The 23,088-nt window shown below is 36.1% G+C and overlaps 2 protein-coding genes across 5 annotated transcripts in view; one reads left to right on the top strand and one right to left on the bottom strand.

Annotated features, from left to right (window-relative positions):
• LOC145688532 (glycerophosphocholine cholinephosphodiesterase ENPP6-like) overlaps window positions 1-23,088 on the bottom strand; it is a 262,722-nt gene that overhangs the window by 57,602 nt on the left and 182,032 nt on the right. For 3 of the 4 annotated variants that reach the window (XM_081762907.1, XM_081762906.1, XM_081762905.1), the window contains exon 3: window positions 6,253-6,363. In XM_081762907.1, coding sequence (XP_081619033.1) covers window positions 6,253-6,356 — 104 coding nt within the window. In that variant the 5' untranslated portion in view covers window positions 6,357-6,363. Of the gene's footprint in view, window positions 1-6,252; window positions 6,364-11,687; window positions 11,707-23,088 lie in introns of those variants that run through there. The other variant, XM_081762908.1, reaches the window with a different exon arrangement.
• On the top strand, window positions 10,211-11,515 carry LOC145687600 (uncharacterized). Its single transcript, XM_081761066.1, has 2 exons — window positions 10,211-10,719; window positions 10,885-11,515. The coding sequence occupies exons 1-2, from the start codon at window positions 10,211-10,213 to the stop codon at window positions 11,513-11,515; spliced, it is 1,140 nt and encodes a 379-aa protein (XP_081617192.1).

Here is a 23,088-nt window from a genome sequence, read left to right as displayed (position 1 = left end):
CTTTTGTGAACGCCACTGATTTACGAGATCTGGACAATTGGAACTATCCGCTTCCAATTTACTCAACGCCTGAAAGCTCAGATGCAAAATTGCTCTTTTTAAGATTCTAGTTTGAGCTTGGATATCCCATAACCCCCCTTCCCCTCAATTACTATTATTATTATTATTATTATTATTATTATTATTATTATTATTATTATTATTATTATTATTATTATTATTATTATTTCCATCATTCTGACAGTTGTGATTTCCACAATCTCATCTACTTATTAAAATGTATCTATCGTTCTGCATTCTACATTTGAGATACACAGATCACTTTATCGACGCGGATCAATAATCATTGTTACTTCTGCAACACATACAGTAACTTCCTATTTACGAGCATCCAAAAGTACAGCAGACCAGCCATCAAATAAACACATCTACGTGTTTCGCTGTAACTTTTAGAATTTGCATCTCAAAAACTTTCATTCCAGGTCTTCCTCTTTTCTTGTCTTTCTTTTCTAAAGACATACTTTCATATTGTCTACCAATATTGCACTAAATTCCCTATATTCTTCTTCATCACTCTTCTCCTCCTCGTGCTTATTATTATTATTATTATTATTATTATTATTATTATTATTATTATTATTATTATTATTATTATTATTATTATTATTATTATTATTATTATATAAGTTTTTGAATAAGTGTTGGAAACCCTCAAATGTACTGTATTTTATATCCTGTAAATCAAGATAAAAAAAATAATATACTTAGCGCTTTCGTTAAATTCTTTATCAGGCTGGGAGGGAAAGAGGAACTGGGTGAAAAAAATTAAAGAACAGAGAAGAGTTCTAAAGTGTGTCGTTGAGCAAAATATTGATATCCAATATATCAAAGCGTTCAAATGTTCAACGGTTCAGAGAACTTTACATATTCTCCCTACGTCTGTCATGTTTATCTTGCTTTTTTTCTTTCCTTCGGAGTGGAATCCCGAAAAGGTTGCGCAAAACTATGTGATATTAATTTACTGTGTGTTGATGAACCCAATGTAATACAGTGATAAGGGAAGAAATCTCACTATCGTACGCAACTTCCTATCTTCAATGGTTGGATGACTAAAGCTTTCTTTTAGCACTATTGACTTTAAGCTTCCATGAATTACATTATATAAACAAAAAATCTATTGGCATTCGAAGGTTATTTATGATCGCTTGCATTGGTGTACCAATTTCAGTAAAGCAGTGTTATCCACAAAAGAACAGTTGAGATACCGGGTGGCATTGTTAGTATACATGTACAGTTATGTAGATATCGCTGAACCTTGGGGATCGCTTTGGAATCGAACAGGGTGAAATAGATATATATAAAAACTCACCCGTTCTAAATGTTAGTTGAATTTGGCCATAAGACCGTGCCTGTGCCTTGTCTTCGCTAGATTTTAGAAAGATGAAAACTTTAAAAACATTCTAGAATATTAGAAAGTATTCGATAAAAAGGATTAAAATAAAGAAATTTACCAGGAGTTGCTCCATGAGAAGAGGTGCTTCCTTTACTTGCAAATATGTAATGAAAGCCTAGTGCAGTGTTCTTTCTGCTTCAAGTCGCTAGTGTTATTTCGGGTAATATTTCATAAGTAGCTTTGTTGTGAACAAGTCTATGATATTCAGGATTTTCAGACTTGAATCACATTGTTTCGCATGTAGGTCATTGCAGATACTTCTGGTCGACATAAGTATTTCATAACTTGAAGTATAATTCCTTGCTGTTACAGTACTTAGTGTAGTCAGTAAACAATTGTAGATTTGTGATTCAACACTTTTGTTTGGAAGGCAATTATGGAATATTAGCAGTCTATGTAACGGGTTTCTTTGTTTTTCGGTTTGTTATATTTTGCACCTTGCAAAGTGAATATATTTCCTATCAACGGTACAAATTACTTCAATAGCTTCGTGCGCTTTCGTTGACGGGTGATATCTCCGGTCCTCTTCGGTAGTAAAATTTCTTGTGGTGGAGAGGCAGCATGTGATTTCTTTGTACTTATCGTAATTTCAATGCTCACTAATTTACTTTTCATTGATTTCTTATATTTAAAATCAGAATCATCGATAACATATCCAATTTTTATTAGTTACTAGCATCAATTACTCGCTTTGCTGGATTAAATTAAGAAAAAAAATAATATGTTCCGTTATACTCACCTTTTACTATTACTAAAACACTCTCTGATATCGGTCATTTTCGATGATTTTTATATTATTGTGTCCCTTCCTCTTTCCCCATGTTGCGTTGCTAAATTTGGATTTAAACGGCATAAGAAGTGTCACTGTTCATCACAGTGGTCCAGGAAACTATAAATTCGGCACTAATATAAGTTACTTTCGATAATTTTTATACATATCTTCCCCCTTCTCTCCCCCAAGTTGCGGGGGTGAATTTGGATTTGAACGGCATCAGAGGAGTCACTGTTCATCTCAGTAACTCCAAAAACTATGGATTCGGCACTAATATCGGTCATTCTCGATGATTTTATATATATATATATATATATATATATATATATATATATATATATATATATATATATATATATATACAGGGTGTTAATGAACTATACCGACAAACTTTAAAAGGTGATCCCTCACATCAAAATAAGAGAAAAAGTTCATATGGACCTATGGTGAAAAGTGCATAGTTTCAGAGCTAGGGCTGTCCAAAATCGCGAAAAAGCCAAATTTTAAGAGGCCCTATTTCTAATTCGAGAGACTGTGAATGGTGGTTTTTATCTGCGTATAGGAAGCCAGAGATACCCAATCCAAAAGTGCATATTTCATCAATTGTCAATAGGTGTAAAGGGTATTTCCTACAGGGTGTAATTCTCAGATGTGTTTTCAATAGAGTTTTCAGATATACCCTGATTTCAAGAAGGTTTTAAAGTAGGCAGGAGATAAACCTTGACAACAATGGACATCCAATGCTTCGGAGGGAAGGCGGAAGTGCTAGTAACTGGCAGTTCCATGTTTCTTTGTGTTCGGAATAACGTGTGATGATATGTATTTCCTCACGGTATATTTCACGTTTTCTTCACTTATAAAACGTGAAAGAAAATATGGTACCATGCGTTTTACCGAGTTCAACACACCGTGCTGCTGACGATCCTTAACACTTCCGACATCGCGCTGAAGGATTCCGTGTTAATTGCTATCAAGGCTTAACGTAAAAAAAATGAAAAATGGAAGGAAATCTTTAACATTTACGTCCCATGGTTATGCCGGTTAGGCTAAAGGAGACGGTGATGATGAGAGATGAGTGAAATGGTGGAATTAAGAAGGTGGGAGGAAACGGGAGAACCTCGAGAAAACCCACGAGCACGGTGTTTGTCCACCACAAAGTTCACACGGCGCGAGCTGGGATCGAACCAGGAACCCCAAGCACCGGAGGTGAACGCTCTACCACTGAGCAACAACGCCCCCCAAGGCTTATCGTTTGCCTACTTTGGACCAATCATAAAGTCAGAGCATATCTCAAAATTCGGTTGATGGCATGTCTGGGAATTTCACCCTGCAGGGAATAATCCGTACACCCATTGAACATTAATGAAATATGCATTTTTGGATTGCGTATGCGTGACTTCCTTTACGTTGATAAGGACCACCATCCACAGTCTCTCGAATTAGAAATGTGGCCTTTTGAAATTTGGCTTTTTCGCGATTTTGGACAACCCTAGCTCTGAAACTATGCACTTTTCGCCATATATCCATATGAACTTTTTCTCTTATTTTGAAGTGAGGAATCACCTCTTAAAATTTGTCGGTATAGTTCATTAACACCCTATATATATATATATATATATATATATATATATATATATATATATATATATATATATATATCCCCTTCCCTCATATCACTGGGCACGGCATCGGAAGTATCACTGTTCATCTCAGTGACCTCGAAAACCATGGACTTGATAATGGTCATTTTCGATCATTTTTATGTATCTCCCCTTTCCTCCCCTAAGTCGCGGTGCTGAATTTGGATTTAAATGGGATCGGAAGTGTTACTCTTCATCTTAGCGATCCCAAAAACTATAGATTCGGTACTAATATTGGTCATTTTTGTTCATTTTTATATATCTCTTTCTCCGTTCCCCCAAGCTGCGAGGCTGAGTTTGGATTTAAACAGCATCGGAAGTGTCAGTGTTCATCTCAGCGACCCCGAAAACTATAGATTCGACACTACTATCCGTCATTTTGGATCATTTTTAAATGTCTCTCCCCTTCTCCTCCCCTAAGTTTCACCATCAAAGTGATATGATAAAAATCATCTCAGGGCCGAACCTCGTCTGTGTTGAAAACTTGATTGAGATCGGTCGGGTGGTTCAAGAGATTAAGAATCACAGTCACTTTCAATTTTATAAATATTGTAATGTTTTGGTAGAGTCAAATGATAGACGGGGTGTCTTTTCCCCTTCACCAAGTTTTATTACAAAATATAATAAATACAAGTGTCTCTAATTCAATATCTTATTCTCAATGACCAAGTGAAGGAATACTAAATGTTTTGCCGGGTGCCCCTTCCACTCATGGCAGCTTCCAGAAGGTTGTAGGTTAGAATCGGATTATAAGTTTAAGAAGGGATCCCTAGTCCAGTGCGACATAGGGTAAGGAAGAGGTGCTCCTAGTCCACAGCGACATAGGAAGGTTCACACACTGAAGATCGGATGAATTTAATCCATGGTGTTTTAGTGAAATTTCTTGATTTGACTGGATTAAAAACCAAATTTGATGAATAATGACCCGGGAACCAAAACCAAACGTCTGGGTACCATAATATATGCATGCAAAGTTTCTTAAAGCCTATCACTATGGCAAATTTGTTCAATACGAGCAATGTTATGCAAATTCAAATTGTATATTTTGTTTTGCAGTGATAATTACAGAAATAATGAAATGATGAGAATTTTGTTTGTAATGATTGTTAATACACCAAACCATATGAAAATACTGTACATAGGAAATACAATGCAAATAAATAGCCTGAAGTGAATAAAGCTTTCGTTACTATCACTACAATACATACGAGAGACGTTGAAGTCAATCTGAGAATTTTAGTAAAAACAAAACAATAAAGAAAGAAAAAAAAAGAATGAAAAATCAATAGAAAAACAAGTTTTAAGGAGCAAAATTCCCATTTATTTTTCTAGATAGCTTCCTGCTACAGTCGCACATTTATCTCAATGTTTAACTAATGCCTGGAAAGCTTCTTCATAGAAAGATCTGTCAGTAAGTCTGAACGATTCTAGGAAAAACAACTTCTCATCTCCTCCGAGAAATGTTTATCTTCGGAGAAGAGGTCTAAACAGGTAGAAATCACTTACTTGCTATAGCGGTCCTTCAATTTACTGCAGACTTTGCCTATCAAAAGCGGAAAGCTGTTTTCGGTTTCAACGTACACTCACTTTTCAAAAGAGTAAATGGTCATATATTCTTGTTTACTGTTCTTAACAAAAGATTACATATCTTTGAAATTTCACAACAGATTATGCGACGATTATCAATAATAAGTTGTTCAACGAGCTGAATGTTCCCAGGAATGACTCCTGTGGGCTGGAATTTTGTACGTCCGGGATCGTCACTGACAGATGTACGGCCATCTTTGATGCGCTTGTACCATTCAAATGTCTTACTACAACTGACTGTCACATCAGCATACTGAAGTCTTCTGTAAATTGTAGCTGGTTTTATGCTCTTCTTTCACTAAAAACTTCATCACGACACGCTGTTCCCTGTATACGCACACTTTCATACTGTTGTCCGCCATCTTGAATAACGGTCCCCATGCTGCTGCATACCAGTAACAGGACACAGATACCAGTCTCTTCTGCATGCACTACCTCCACCCTCTGATTAGATTTTAAACCTTAAAAAGTGCTCAGATTGACTTGAACGCCCCTCGTAGTTCATTTCTAAACAACGTCATTGGTGTTAAGAGACATTCGTAACACTTCCTCGGTGTCATTTTCTTAACTCTAATCTATGTACAAGAACATGAAGAACATGTATATATTTTTGGCAACATCTTACAATTATTTTCCCAATGAAAGAGTAACTATTTCCGGTAAACAGGGAGTTTGTGTTTTGAAATGAATTATATACCATACACCTATGTTCAGTTTATACTACCAAATATTGTTGATATCAGTTTGAGTTATTTCTAAGTTGAAACTCAATAAATACTCGTACAAATATTGGTACTTACCCATCTAAAAGAATAACTAAGAGCTGATTATGTGCCCCTACGGTGAGAACTGACAAACTGACAGTCAGAAATAAACATACTACGCCTCCATAGGTAGAAACCATTGTTCAGCTGAAAAAAAATAAAGATTTTTAAATTTTCAAAACTGAAGCTACTCATCAATATTTAACACATTAAAATAAGGGCGGAACTAGGCTCATCTCATATATGGAACGTTGCAAGCAAAAATTTTCATCTCCACTCATTATTGCTGAACCAACTGATATTGACAGGGCTCAGACACTCCAAATTGAGGGAGATTATCAAGTGCGTTAAATTTAAACCTATGTATTTGCCCTCCTATGCGAGATGACATTCCTCTTCTGCCATCTATGGTAGAACTAATGTGTCAATTTTAACTGTCTAGCTGCATCAGTTCGTTTGAGTCAATCATTTGAATCAGACGCTGTACAATGAGCTTGAATACGTCATAACAATGCACCATTCTAGAGCTGCAGCAAAATACTGACTTTGCGGAAATTTAGCACCCACTTTATAGCCCGAATTTAGCGCTGCAGCCTTGGCTACAACAAGCCATTTGGACTGGATCATTGTCATGCAGTATGCGAGTTCAACGTACACAGATTAGTTCAAATAACTGCCGAGCTGACACAGCTAGACAGTTGAAACTGGTGCCTTAGTTCTTTCATAGGCTGTACTATGTACCATGAAGGGTTTATTGTCAATGGCGCGATTTAATACTAGATTAAATATCCGTTGTTCGCACTCGGAGATTAAGGTTTATGCAATATATCATACTTGAAGATAAAGAAATCAGTGACATAAATAAATAAGAAAGAGCAACGTCGTCAGCGTTACCCTCTGTCAATATCAACAAAATAAACAAATAAAGAAGAGTAACGCCTTTGGCATTGCCCCTGTCAATGAGTGCCTTGAATAAATAAAGACATGAAAAAACAAATGTCAAATAAACAATAGAAAAGACAAATAGACTCATTACTTTTTGTTGTTGATAGTCAGTGCTATACTCATTTGATATCGTGGATGATACTGAATATTTATTAAAAATTAACAAGTCATTAAATATTCAATCTGTATCTTGTAGAAAATCCTTACGTGGTACGAAAAATATGCTTAGTAGATTTAAAATCAAGACACTGAAATTGGATAAGAACACCTGTTGCACTTTACGCCGCAAATGAAAAGTTTGAATTCGCAGTCCTGTGTTACAATTCACTTCTAAATAATCTATTCACTCCTTACCAGCTGCTATACTTGACACTGTATCATTAATTTTGTAATTTTATTTTTATACTGAATACTTTAATTCGACAAAAGTGTTATGTATACTATAATCTGACTCCATCAAATTTGTTTCTTTTCCTTCCTTCACAAATTGATGAATGGAACCACGAATCGTTTTCTTAAATAATATTAATATTCTAACACTATTACATTTATTCCTATAACGGGATAATCTCCACTAATTATTTTTCCGCTGAAGAAATAATACACTCTTCTTGGAGCAAATATTCAACTGATCTTTTCTTTCGTTGAGAAATATTTGTACTTCATGAGTTCCCGATGACAACTATTCATTCCCTACAGTACTTTGCATAATCAAGCCACGCTGCCATTTAACAATGTCGTCGAATATATTCAATCTTAAAGCAACATGAAATTATAAGAAATATAAAAGTACAACAGTTTTTTTTTTTTTTTCATTTCAATCACAATTATTTTTGTATAATTAGCGTTTAATTTTATCCAATAAATTTTACAGCTTTTCTTCAATTTTTCAAAATGCTGGTAATTTTCGTTTTATATTTCGCTACAAGTCATGTCATCTTCTTCAGGATTGCATCAACGCTCCTGCTTCCTATCAAAGTATCGTCCTCACTATGTACACTCTTTTACAGTTTCATCTAAATAGATATTGAACAACGTTGGAAACAGCCAACACCACCGTGGCAGTTGCATTGCAATTACGCTATCGTTTCTTTTTCTATTCCAACTCTTACTCGTTTGTTCATATAAGTTTTTGTGTGCCTTTACCCTTTCCAATCCACCTGACCTTCTTTAGGATTCCCAAAACTTCCCAGTTCACTCAGTCAAAAAACTATTCTAAATTAATGATATGTAACCATATATTTTCTTTTCCATTTTCTTTTTAATAAACTTTATGTTTGTTATGTTAGATAAACTAATGGCTCCTTTTGTTACTTTTTCCATTCTGAACCTCGAAGTTAATCCTGAGATTCTTAATTTATTCTGACATGTAGTCTTTCATTTCAACGTTCTAATTAGAATTTTCACCACTTGTCATATTAACCTAATAGCTGGATTCCTAATAACTTTAATTTCTGTATTGATGGATTCACTGTGGTCTACAAAATACGTATGGGCATTCTTCTCCCAGTTGATATATTTGGCAACATATACAAAATATGGCTTTCTTCCCCCTCGTTCTCATTCTCGTTTTTTTTCCCTTTCTTTTTTTTCTTTAATAATCCAATAAGTATATTATCTGCCTTAATTGATTTTCCATTTTCTCAAGTTTCAAAGACTTTGTTCAAATTCATCTCTCAACATCACTTTTTCTGTTTCTTTTTTGCCGTCTTCCATCTTCTTTTGTAATCTCCCATGTATTACTTTTCCTCATTCCAAGAGTTTGAAGAATCACAATCACGACAAGCATTCAAGGCGTTGGACAAGATGCCTTTCCAAAGAATACCCATATGAAAATTGATCCGAAAACAGGCCGTTACATGAATGTGAGTGCCTGGCTTGTGCATGTGTAATATTGCAGGTAAAAAACATTTGTTTTGCCGACTTGACAGTACATGTCTCACGTGTGCCTGTAATTAACGTGTAAAACATGCAACATGTCCGTGTTCCTTACAGTGCAAGGAAAACGCATGTTTCATATATGAAACTGGTACCGAAACTGTGATGTCTGGAAAAAAACGTACATGCTCCTCTAGAATAGTCAGATACAAAAAGTCAGTGGGGAATTCGGAAGTTTTGTTTATTGTAAAAGCGGCAACAATGCTGTTTTTCACGTGATTTGAGTCTTTGCGGGGAGCACCTACGAAAAATAAATCAATCTTTGTAACATGTTTCTAAATAGCAGTTTGCATCGGCTCACTTTGTGTTTTCTGAGTGGCCCCGAACAATTTGTTTAGAAGAGAACGTTATTTCCTTACATGCACTCAGAGAAAAAATCAAGACGGCAGCAGAACACCGAACCTATTATTTTAAAAAGATTTTGTCACACCATTTTAATTGCGCGCAATAATAAGTTGCAGAGTGCTTAGCGAATTTCCAGAAGGAAACAAAAACAGTAGAAAATGAACTACAGGCAAATGTACTTCGCCAGACGTTTCCAATTATTCTACTGACTATTATAACGCCATAAATATGAAGCAGGCATCCATCAAGTCATTTTTGGTGCAAAAGTTATCGAAAATGAAACTAATTCAGTAGCAGGGTCATCTCTATCAACATGTGTAGAAGGTCAAGAAGAAATTAAACGTCAAACATCTGATTTCCACCATGTTGGTGTTGATTTCCACCATGTAACAGACCTTGGCGATACAAAACCCGCTGAGCCGAATCTTACAAATTTTCCAGGTTGGAGCATTTCTGGTTCAATTCGACGATTTCGTCCAATATGGTACAAAATGTGGGATTGGCTCGAGTATTCTGTTATGTTAGATGCTGCCTTTTGCTTCCCATGCCGGAAATACCTGTCAAGAAACAGTGATCCCTCATTTGTGCAGAATATTTCAGAGACTGGAAGCATGCAACCGAGAAAAATAAGGAATTTTCTCGTCACGCCGATTCTGAAACTCATAGGCACGCTGTGGCTTGCTACTTGGAGCAACGGAAACGTGAGGACTCGGGCGAAACGGTCGAGAAGGTGTGTAGTGATGTAATTATGAATAATAGGTACTATATGAATAGTGTGATGGAAGTTATTCAATTCTTGGCTGTGAATCAGTTGTCCTTTAGGGAAGATTCTGGGTGTGAGCAACTCGGAAAACAATCAAGTGGTTTGTTCTTAAATTTGTTTGAATTTAGTATTCGTAAAGATCCGCTAGCAGAAATTGTCAAAACTATCCCTGCCAATGCAACATACACTAGTCCGGATTTTCAGAATGAGATAATTCATTTCATGGCAGAATCTGTTAAGAGGAAAATAGTAAATGAAGCAAACGAAAGTACATTTTGTTCATTACTTGCAGATGAAACCAGAGATATTCAACAAATCGAAGATTTGTCTCTCGCAATTAGGTACTTTGTGAATTTTAAAGTGCAAGAAAGATGCGTAGCTATACTGAAGTTGGACAAACAAGACGCTGCCAGCATTAAGAACGCCATTTTAGATTGTTTAAGAAAAGTAGAATTCAAAACCAACACGATAATAGCACAGTGCTACGATGGAGCACCTGTCATGAGTGGACAGTAAAATGGAGTGCAAGCACTTTTGTCTGAGGATTTGAAGAGGAAAATTTTGTTTGTTCACTGTTTCAATCACCAATTAAATTTAGTTATTTGTAGAGCCATTGACACAATTCCTGAACTGAAAGAGTTCTTTGATATTTGTCAACAACTATATTACTTTTTCAGAAAAGGACGCGTTGCAGCAGATTACGCAGGAAGGAGTTTACAGCGATTGTTGGAACAACGTTGGACTGGACATCTTGACACAGTGACTGTAATTCATGACAACAGGTTTTACATATTAAGTGCACTGATGGCAATTCAAACTTCCCGTGAAGAACACGTCTCAATGAAAGTTGAAGCTACCGGTTTACTATATCAGATCTCCAACGTTCAGGGTTCTTGGATATCAAAACCGACAAACGCACTGCTACAAAGAAAAGATTTGGACATTGATGCCGCTGTCAAGTTAAAAGGATCGGTAACGGAACAGCTCAGGTCTTGCCGGCAAGACGAAGGAATATTTGAAAATATCCTTCACGATGCAATGAAGGCATATGCCTTAAACACTTCGACTCAGCAACCATTGAAACGCAAATGCACACTCCCCAGTCGCTTAGCTGATTCGGTTGTTGATTTGGAAGGCATAAATTTGGAGAAGGGAAAGGAAGACGAGAAGGATCTTAAAAGATTATTCTGCGAAGTTCTCGATATCTCCGTCGAAGAAATTCGGAGCAGATTCAGTGAGACAGAGACAGCTGTGATTGGTGCCATTCACCACTTATTGAGCGAGAAAAAAAAAGTGAAAAAAATTTGAAACCTCTGTGTGATGTTGTAAAGTACAAAGACCTGCATTTCAAAGTGTTTCAGAATTTGAAGCAGGAAATAGATCTAGCAAATCGACTAATCAACAAGACATCATCTCTGGAAGAGCTCACAAAACAAATTGGAAAATATGGCGAGGCTTTCCCGGGCCTAAAGATGCTTACAGAAGCTGCTCTAATTATTCCGTCTTCTACGTCCACGGTCGAAAACTGCTTCTCACATCTGACAGCTCTCCTTCGACATCAACGTCTGTCTATGGGACCTGAAAGAAAATCGGACCTCGTTCTCCTGGCTTACAACAAAGATATTCTGCATGCACTAGATCTAGACCAGCTTTTAATTGAATTTGCGAAGTGCTCACGTAAACTCCTTTTGATGTAATTACTTACATAAGGACTGTAAAAAATATTTATTTTACTTATGTCAGGGCTGTTTCTTAATTTTTATACATAAAAATATTCCATAATCTGCTTGTAATAAAAGTATTGTAGTTCCAAAATACTATAATTTAGATAACAGTTAATAAATGTTCCTAAAATAATTATTTTTTACTTTTAGTACTACTTAGTGTATTAAAATAGAAATATATATTGAATTATATACAATCATTTTAACAAAAAATATTGATCATATTTGATAGTCGTGGATTTGGTACTGTAATACTTATCAGCACAATAGTGTTTCAACTTTCTTATAGATTCCATAAATAATAAATAAATATATAAATGAACATAGACATTGACAACGACAAGCGCCTCAAGGAACAAAAACTATATATATATATATATATATATATATATATATATATATATATATATATATATATATATATATATATATATATATATATATTAGAGAGAAAGAGTTTTTGTGTTCCTTGAGGTCCCTGCCATTGCCCCCTCAGTATTCATCATTGCCCGCCCTAAGCAATCAGGCTGGCTACGGGCCTGTATAGGTTATTTATTACCATCAAGTTTAAAAAGGTTTAGCGTTTAGGAAAGAAGGCAATATTCTTATTTATTATTTCACTTCAAAACACAAAGCGACCTCGTTTTCATGTACGGCTTCGAGAACCACATGATCTCATTGTTTTGGGCGGTGTTTCATTCAAAACAATTGACAAAACAGACCCGCTCATACCTACACTCCTGGGCTCCGCGGTCGTTTCTGAGAAAAGAGATTGATAGACAGATGCAAATGACTGAAATTGGCAACGTCTTGAGCGGTCATTCACCTACCTCCTCCTCAATAAGGAAAATTAACAATATAATAATAAGCCTATACCAGATTCAGTTGGTAAGTGCTACTCTGCAAGTGGTGTATCAACGGACGGAAGTTAGAAGGATGTAGTCAAAACGTTTTTAGAAATGAAGAGATCGATCGACGTAAGAATTATGTATATATTTAGACTGAGTCTAGTGTTATGCAGGAACGCATTTGTCACTAGCTTATTATTATTATTATTATTATTATTATTATTATTATTATTATTATTATTATTATTATTATTATTATTATTATTATTATTATTATTGTAAAGTAGCTATATCTTTATTCACGTAAATTCATTGAGCGGATTATTAAAATTAGGCTACATTAAAAGAAAGACAAAACAGAAAGATTCAAAATATTTGTAAATTGGAAAACGATTTCTGGAAAACAATTAAATCAATGAATAATTTTCTTATGAAAGATAGTCAGAGCCAATAACGTAGCCAGGAAGGGGCAGGAGCGGAGATTAAAAGATCGAATAATATTACAACAATTAACGTTAACAACATGATTAGAATATTAAAATAATGAAATTGCAACTATATACAGGATTAATGTACTAAGCGAATGTGATTTCAGCATGGTACTACGGATGCGCACGAGACAAGATTTGAGAGTGTCTCGTCTCGAAAATGTGCTGTGAAAGTGATGTCTCGACTCGAAGAATGTATATGTCTCTATTGGAAGAGTTGTGTCTCGACTCGAATTTTGTCAGGAAAATTCTGTCTCGACTCGTCTCGTGCGCATCCCTACATGGGACGAGGGATTTGTTTTTACCAATTAATATTTTTTTAAAAAAAATCACCCACTAAAACTTCCTGGAGTGAATAAATTGAAACAATGGCAGAATTTTACAAAATAATTACAATAATTCGTATTTAATTACTGGGTAAAATAGTGGTGGTTAATTCCTAATACAGTTTAACTTCTCTTAACGATCACCTTTCAATAATAGACACCTTCATAATAAACTTTCTTATCCTTCTATGCCATAAATATGTGTGGTGTGGTGTTATGAGAGAGAACCCTTTCTTTTAGTGACACTCTCATTTACGGACAAATAATCGTGTTTCACTGGGTGTCTTCCCACTTGTGACAGTCTTAGGTGCGACAGGAACTGTCAACTGTCCTATGAGCGACCGATTCGATCTGTTAACTGCTCTAAGAGTCACCGATTCGTTCATACTAAGATAATGGAAAAAGATAAGGTTCTCTCTTCTTTAACTTGTTTCATGCTAATGTGATTTAGAACCTAACAAAATGCACTATGAAAAATTTCGCTCTACCTGAATTTAATATGTGAGAATGCTCTCATTACATTTACAATCTTTTATACGTTTTTCGTAATATTAAATTTTTGTATTAATTTCTATGAATACATTGACTTTATCAAGGGGAAAACTAACTAAACACATACCTTTGTCTATGATTCTAATATAATTAAAAATTTCATGTTAAAATGATACGGAGCATAAGTTTAGATTGAATATGTTTATGGCATAAGAAAGAAATCAGAAAGAGGTAGGGGCGCCCAAAGAAAATTTTCTAGGGAGGGACATCTCCATGGTTGCTGTATCACGTCTGGTATATCTGGTATTTAATATATGTGGTTTGCTATATTATGTAGGCCTATACATTTTTGTGAGCCAGAGAGGGGGCGACCTCTGCCTTCCCATCGGGCTCCCATGGAAAAAAAGGTGCTCACCACTTGAGGATATCAAAGAAATCTAAAACACGGTGTATTCGAAGAAATTATTACGCAAGTTACAAATCTCTCGCAGGACCTAACAGTTCGATAGTTATAAGGGATTATTTCAGATTGCTACACGACAAGCTTTTATGTATAAATCAAAACAAGGGAGGAAGCAAATTAAGCAATTAATTTACGTTTTAGTAGCTTACAATAGGGGGGAAGGTAGTTAAAAGAGTTTGTTTAGTTTTTGGATTGTTTAGAGTGGACTGCATTGTAATTAGTGGGATTGGTTGAGAATAGCCAATCAGATGTAAGGGATCTCAAAAGCTGTCTTTTATCATTGACATTTTTTTTTTCATTTTATTCATAGAGTCTTAGGAAGTCGAAAAAGTAGATAGTTGGCGAAACTGTTACAAGTTTAAGTTTTTCAAAATAAAATATATTACTGTGCTTAGTGAGTAATTAGATTTGAATCAAATTAAGTACAGAGAACAGAACTTTTGAAGAAAGGGGATATTACAACTGGATTTTCAATAATTACATAGGAATATACTTTTCATGGAAATATTCCTGGTGTCTCGTTATTTGATATGTTTTATGTCAAATCTAACTCAAAATTAAATAAGATAAATTTTATTTGCACTCACAGTAGAAGAAAAATATATTTGACGAACAGTATCACTGGCACGTACATATTTCATACCAAGGTTGTTTCGATCGCTAATAACGCCAGAAGCAAACATATTTTACAAGACGGAATCATATCATCTTCCATCATCTCATGTAAATGAATCGGTAGCTCATAGGACAGATAACAGTTCCTGTCGCTAATAGGACTGTCGCTTCTGGGACTAATTATTTCACCGATGTCCGTTTTGAGAGGTTTTTACTGTATTAATTAGTTTAATAACAAATGCTCAAATGTGTGAACTTCCTTTATTGAACCTACTACTGCAAAGAGCTGATATTATTATTATTATTATTATTATTATTATTATTATTATTATTATTATTATTATTATTATTAGTAGTAGTAGTAGTAGTAGTAGTAGTAGTAGTAGTAGTAGTAGTAGTAGTAGTAGTATTGCAATAGTTGCGTAACAAAATGTACTGTTTTCTTTGAGTTTGTTTAAAAATGTATATTACTATTCTGAGAACATCCCCCTTTTATTTTGAACACCCCCCAAGTAAAAAATTCTGGCGTACTTACTGATGCATTTCTCCATCGAATTGCTATGCAGACAAGGGATTCTGGTTTGATCCTAGGTCATATGAGTGTGTGGTGGACAATATCATGTTCGTGGATTTACTCGAAGTTCTCCAGTTTTCTCCCACATTTTCATTTCTATAATTAATTTATAATTATTCCTTTCATTCATCATCTTTTTTCCTTTAGCCTACAGAGCATAACTGTCAGTCGTAAAAGACATATTTAGTTTTTACATTCCCTAAACGTAAGTTTTGTTCCTCATCATCAATCTGCATCGAAGTGAGTAAGAGAGGACATATTTCTTCGCCAACTCCGCTATCCCCCCAAAATGGTTCAACATTTGTTGACTCTTGATTTTTTAGTATTTCAACATTGTTAAATTTATTTCAAGAGACGAAGATGGTGGACTGGAATACTCTTGTAACTCCTGAGCATCAACTATTGTTGTTTCACTCTTGCAGCACTGCAGATAAGGAAAAGGACCTGTCTATTTATGTGGAAACTCTATGCTTGAAATTATGAATGTATGTACGTCCCTTATGTAGTATGCACAGGCAATGTGATTGGTCGTTTAATTGTTTCCTGAACCCTTTCTCGCGTTAACACTAAAGCTGAACTTACAGATGGTGACCAGAAAAATGGAGACACCTGTAGTTGGCAACACGTCAGATGTATGGGTTGGCAGTGGTGTCGTGGCGTCCGCAGCGCCGGACCGCTAGTGGTGGTGTGTTAGGTCGGTCTCCATACTAATGAAAAAGCAGTGAAAAAGCAGTGTCCAGTGGCTGCATCAGACGGAGGTAGTGTAAAATGGGAGACCTCTCAGATTTTCAGAGGGCAAATTGTTGGTGCGCGGTTATGTGGAGTGAGTGTGACGGCAGTGGCTACTGTTTTAGGTGTGCCCCGTGGGACAGTGTCGAAGGTGATGACGGCCTACACAACACACAGGAAAACCACATCGGGGAAGCGGAACAGTGGGCGGAAGAAAAGCATGAGTGACAGGTCACGCCGGGCATTAAAGCGCATTGTCACGCAGAACCGTAGTGCCACTGCGGAGCAAGTGACGAAGGAACTCAATCAGCACCTCCCCCACCCTGTTTCGACAATCAAAATCCGCCGCGAATTACATGACATGAACTTACGGGGTCGTGTTGCACGGGCCAAACCGCTCATCAGGGACCATAACGCTTTCGCACGCCACAAATGGTGCCGCGAGCATGCAACTTGGACCGTTGAGGATTGGAAACGTGTGATATGGTCGGATGAGTCATCCTTCACCCTATTCCCAACCACGGGCCGTGTTTATGTGTGGAGAACGCCCATAAAAGAAGCTTATGATCTGCAGTGTCTCCACCCAACTGTGAAACATGATTGCGGCTCGGTGATGCTGTGGGCCGCCATATCATGGTTTTCATTGGGTCCTGTGGTCACACTTAGCGGACGAATCACTGCCAACGATTATGTCTCAAATTTAAGAGACCACTTTCATCCTATGGTCCGGATGTTGTTCCCGGACAATGGGGCCATCTTCCAGGATGATAATGTACCCATTCACACAGCTGGCGTTGTTGCAGCGTGGTTTGAGGAACATCGGGATGAAGTTCAACACCTCCCCTGGCCCGCTCAATCCCCAGATCTCAACATAATTGAACATCTGTGATCCGTCTTGGAAACACGACTCCGGCGACGATTTCCACCTCCATCCTCTCTCACAGAACTGGCCGATGCCCTGCACGAGGAATGGTATAAAATTCCACTTGCTACCATTCACGACCTCTATGCCTCCATCCCACGTCGCATCAAGGCTGTTCTGAAGGCGAAAGGTGGCCCGACACCATGTTAATCTGGTAAGTTGCAATTTCGTTCAGGTGTTTCCATTTTTCTGATCACCATCTGTATGTCGGCTTACCTTTCATGTTTAAAACATATAGATTTTAAACCAAAATAATAGTCATTTAGATAGAGGAAATAACTTTAAGACAAAGAGAAGAACTCCACATCTATGGTTATAAACTTTTATGGGCTACTATGTTGAAAGCCGAAATATATCAAGGACAAGGATTACATTGAAAACCTGGGTATACAAACTGATTGATCACTGCAGTATGAAAAGTTATGACAGCTTCTGTAGCTTTCGTAATTAACTATGTCTATTTTGAATAACCACAATACTGCTTGATGATTGCATTATACAAATTGTAAAAGCCATAAAAATCAATCGCATCTTGTGTAATTCCAATCACTGTATCTTTTAGACTTACACGTATTACCTGAAAGTCGTGTAATTTTATTAAGCTCTATAACCAGGACACTGTTTTATAGGTTGTCTTTGCATATGAAGCCCTCTATATTCAGTATGAGATTGTGATCTAAACCAGTGGCGGATCAGGGTGGCGATCGCCCCCCAGAAGAGAAGACTTTCTTATATATATATATATATATATATATATATATATATATATATATATATATATATATATATATAGAGAGAGAGAGAGAGAGAGAGAGAGAGAGATAGATAGATAGATAGATAGATAGATAGATAGATAGATATAGATATAGATATATATAACCCATGCGAGAGTTTGAGGCTGTTAAAAGTAGCTCTAAGTAGCAGTATGACAACCCACCGCCCCCCCCCCCCGTTCAGAAGTCGGTCCTGGATCCGCCCCTGATCTAAACATCAAATTTTCACTTCAAAGAAAGGAATATAGGGGAAAGTTGGACAAAATGGGGAGGCTAGTGATTTTTCTGGCTATGTACTTACAAGACAAATATAAAAACACAAAAATAAAAATGGATGTGAAACACTCTCCAATCCTTCTGCTGTTATATACTGGAATTCATTATATATTGGACTTCATTTTGCGAACTGATTTCTATTAATAAGATATTTTATAAAGCAAGTTATTTTTACTTGTTTTGTAGTACAACCGGTATGATAAAACGGGGAAAATTCAATGGCAAGAACTAACTGAAATTTACAAGAGAATTTTATATTCAGGATCAAATTTTATACACTGTGTAAATAAACTTGCACCATTATCAGGAGATGCGATAGTAGAAGTAAGAAAGTGACATTGTAACTAAACGTGCTATTGAGGGAAGGAAAAGGGGCCAATATAACATTGTTTTCATCTTGAAAATTTTAATTCTTGGAAAATGCTACAGTGGCTTAATATATTAAAACTTCTACATGCGTTGTTGTTATCATACATGTCAATATTAATACTGACTTTTATAATGTAAACAAAAAAGTGTTCTTTCTATTAATATTCTCTAAATGAAAATAATATAGAAATTGTAAAATGCTATTAGTGAAATACCGTTTTGGAAATTTCTTAACAACAAAAATCACATACGAACACAGCATTTGTTTTTTCAGCATCACTGCACAATTCATGTGCCCAATTTTGACACTCCAAACATTGAATTCTTCCTTGTTGGCAGAAGAAGAAAATATTTCGTTGTAGTACAAACATGCAGAGTCTTCGAGTTCATCCTCTGACAAGCATTCACCCAGGAAAACTTTTGTATATTCGGTTTTTGAAATTCATTAAATAGTTTACGGGCTATTTTTTTTGTTTAGAACAATTTGAATTAATTTCGACTTTTGAGTATTCTGAACTTGATCTGCCGTTTCACATTTCTTTCCCTCTTTACTATATTGTAATTCTTTGTAAGGCATCGAAGTTAAAATTCTTGTCTTCCCTCAGTTTCGTTTTCATTTTAATGGTTGTTACGCTGCGATTTGCAGTGATTGAAATAATTCTGAAGGGGAGATGGAAAATAACATAAATGGCTGTTCATGTGAATGAAATTCCCTTGCCTGATCAACGGTTTTGGAACAACTGGGTTCTATTGAGACATTTTGTTGGTCCTGCAACTCTTCAACTAATGCCGTTTCCATTGTCGATGCCGGGGGATTGGGTTTCTTCTAGTTAGCGAAGGAGTGGTAAAATGATTAGGAAACATCTTGGTCCAAATGGTAAATTCCATAGCTTCTAAATCCATACCAATCTGACGTTCGGAAATTACATGTCCTGGATTCCGTGATTCCATTGTATACCATATATTCCATTTACGACTGTAATACGTGTTAAGTGGAGCCATAAGTGCGACATCTAATGCTTGTAATCGATGCGTGCAGTGAGGTGGAAAACAAAAAACGCGGAGGGCTGATAAGTTCTTGGCCAGGCCCAGGACTTTAGCTACAGGCACGAAAGTTTCAGACTATTTAACGTATTCTCCCCGATGGTTAATACATGTGACATATCGTTTCATATCTTCTCTAACCCCCTCCAGAAAGGTAATTCCCCTAGTCTAAAAAAATATGTTCTGTAGCTGTTTTAACCACGTTACCACTGCTAAATTTCTCTCCTTTCAGAACTTTTTTTTTAGTCTAAGTTGGAGACAATAGTCAGAGGTCGTAAGATTTGGAGAGTAAGGTTGGTGATCAATGCACAGAAACCCTAATTCCTCCAGAAAATCCATTGTTCTTCCAGCCTTGGGAACGGGACCATTGTCCTGCAGAAACAACACACCTCTTCTCAACTTTCTGCAGTGATCTTCTTTAATAGCATCCTTTGACTTAGCTAGAAAACTGTAGTAATACTCTGTCATAGATTGTTCTCTTGGAAGGTAATTTGATAACAATACACCATCCCAATCCCAGAATATTAAAGCAAGCACCTTTTCTGCGGACCTCTGTAGTTTGAATTTCTCCCGAGTGGCGCCACTCGCATGACTACTATTTGGTCTCAGAATCAAAGTAGTGGAACCAACTTTCATCCTCGGTACAAGCTGATTCAAAATTTGTCCTTAAAGTTCGAAAAATACCTAAAAGTCAACTGAGAAGATGCCACACGTTTGCGTTTCTCATCGGCTTTCAAACTTTTGGACACCCATTTCATGGACAGCTTGTGCTTGTCCAACTGATTATGGATTATTGACCACACATGTTCTTTGAATATATGCAAGGTTTCAGCTATCTTTTGAAGTGAAATTCGTCTGTTACTCTAAATCAGGTCATGAGCCTGATCCACTTTTCCCAGAGTTGACACTGACATTGGCCTACCACACCTTTTAATATCTCCTGTTGAAAAATCACCACACTTAAAGTTTGAGCACCGTTTCTTCACAGTAGAGTATCAAGGGCAATGTGCACCAAATGTGTCTAGTATGAAATCATGGGATTTCCTTCGGTTATTTCTGTTGTTCTGCTACTTCATGACACCTTGGAATCCCTCCTTGGTGAATTCCACATTTGGCTGCGCCATGGTTCAATCAATGAGCAGTAAAGAAAAATCCATTAGTGCTACGATCATTCCAGCTTGAACTTACGAACGGTCAATGTTCCAATGCAATGAATGATTTTTGGGTAACATGTGCGAAAGGTGATTGTGCCGAGAACTTATCGGCCCCCTCTTAATAGGAACGTTACAAGATCGAGCTAACAAAATAAGTTCAAAAATTTTAGTATCAGTGGGATGTTCTTCGAACGAAAGTAGAACATTTCGTCCTGTAGAAGAGTTTATAAACCCTATGAATTCTTGAAACCACTTTACAAAAATTTATTTCTGTATCCAACTACTTTCATTAAAATGTGCAAAACTTCCTGGGAGAGCATGAACAAGAAAGTCAGGCTTTTCTCGTTTTCTGGGGAAGATGAACATCAAAGGTAAATGGTTTTCACTTGCAGAAATCGCAACAGTTACAATCACTGGCTTCTTTCGTTCAGTGTATGACGGTTTACCAACCTTTCCTTTCAAAGCGATTAGTTTGGCCTTTTTCTTGAGAACTGTGAAGATTCCAGTCTTATCAAAATTGCAAATTCAATTAAGTGTGAGCTTGTGTAGCCTATTATTGCAAAGAAAGCTGCTACGGATACTCTGCTGAAACCAATAGCTCATGCAGTACTTGTGCGATCTTTAATGATACTTCTAGATTTCTTTTTGCAAGTGAATAATACCAACACTTTCCCGCTTTTTTCTTTTCCATCAAACAGTAATACTTTTCTCTATGATATTTCTAAGTATTGATAAGGAGAGAGCAAAATATTTTTAAAGCAAGCAATAGTTTTCAGAGCGTATTAAATGACTGTATTTTGCTAGTATCATCACATGCTAAAAAGGTTCCAAAGGAATTTTGATTAAGAAATCGCAGAAAACATAAGAATAATGAAAGAAAACACAATTTTTCACGGCATCTTGAAAAAATAAAATGATAATGTGATCCCTTATTACCAAACTTCTTTATGATTTGTGTCATCTTACACCAAATGATCGTATCACATGACAACACATTTACCTTTCTCACTTGAAATTTATATAAGGTAGAATTAAGCACCAACCACCATTCATAAATCAACAATTCTTAAAAATTTCGCTTTGCTCTGCAAGAAACGCCTTTTCATGACACCTCGCACACTTCGATTACGTGTCAATTACGTAGATTATCCTCCCTCTCACAAAAGAAAATATTCACGTACCGTACATTTCCGGTAAGTCATTAATAGTTTTGTTGAAACAGTGTATCTTCCCGTTTTATCCGACCTCTACGTTTTGTATAACTTCCTCCTATAATGAAAATCCTTAGTTGGCTACTTCTCAAGGATAGTAACCTCATAATTTGGCTATATATATTTCCAGCTATATAGATATGTAATGCGCTTTTACTACTCTGTAAGTGGAGGTTTGTGTTGGTTACTTTTCAATGGAACAACGGTTGCCAACTTAGTCTGTATTAACTGTAATTTTGCTGTTATCATCTGAAGGACGTATTTAAGATCTTTTTAAAAAAAGCAAGCATTTGATCCAGGTTATTCTAGTATATTTCAGGTTAGCTTCTTTATTTTTCATATAAAAACATGTTTTGGAATTAATACTCCTGTACTAGAAATTTATGCGTTATGAGCAATCTTACCATAGATAAACAAGAAACTCTTAATCAAGTGCAAAATCAGGTGGAAATTTCCATTACAAAACATTTTGAACTCCCACCCTGAACAGTAGCAAGACAAAGGGGAAGTTTCGTGTTTTAACCCTTTCTTAAACAAATTAAGATATGTATATAGACCCTGAAACAATATGAAAATGGGAGCTTGAAACCCTCACTCGATGAAATTTTGCGTACGCTATTAACCCTCAAAGATGCTTTCTGAGGGTAAGACGTGTACAATACTTCCAATCTTTGAAATTATCATCTCATATTAATGCCGCCATACACCATTAACAAATACCAACAAACATGTAAATTTTTGTATAAATATAAATGTAATACTAATACTAATGTAATGAATGAACAGAAACTTCTACCAGGAAAATAATCGTATTCAGCACTAATCTTGACTGGAGTACACCGTGTCTTCTGGGGCCAGGGGAAAAAAAAGAGA

Source organism: Thermobia domestica, chromosome 6 (genome assembly GCF_964235325.1).
Source record: "Thermobia domestica chromosome 6, izTheDome1.hap1.1, whole genome shotgun sequence".
NCBI classification, from domain to species: domain Eukaryota; kingdom Metazoa; phylum Arthropoda; class Insecta; order Zygentoma; family Lepismatidae; genus Thermobia; species Thermobia domestica.
Note: the sequence above shows the minus strand (reverse complement) of the source record. Positions and strands in the feature narration are given on the sequence as shown.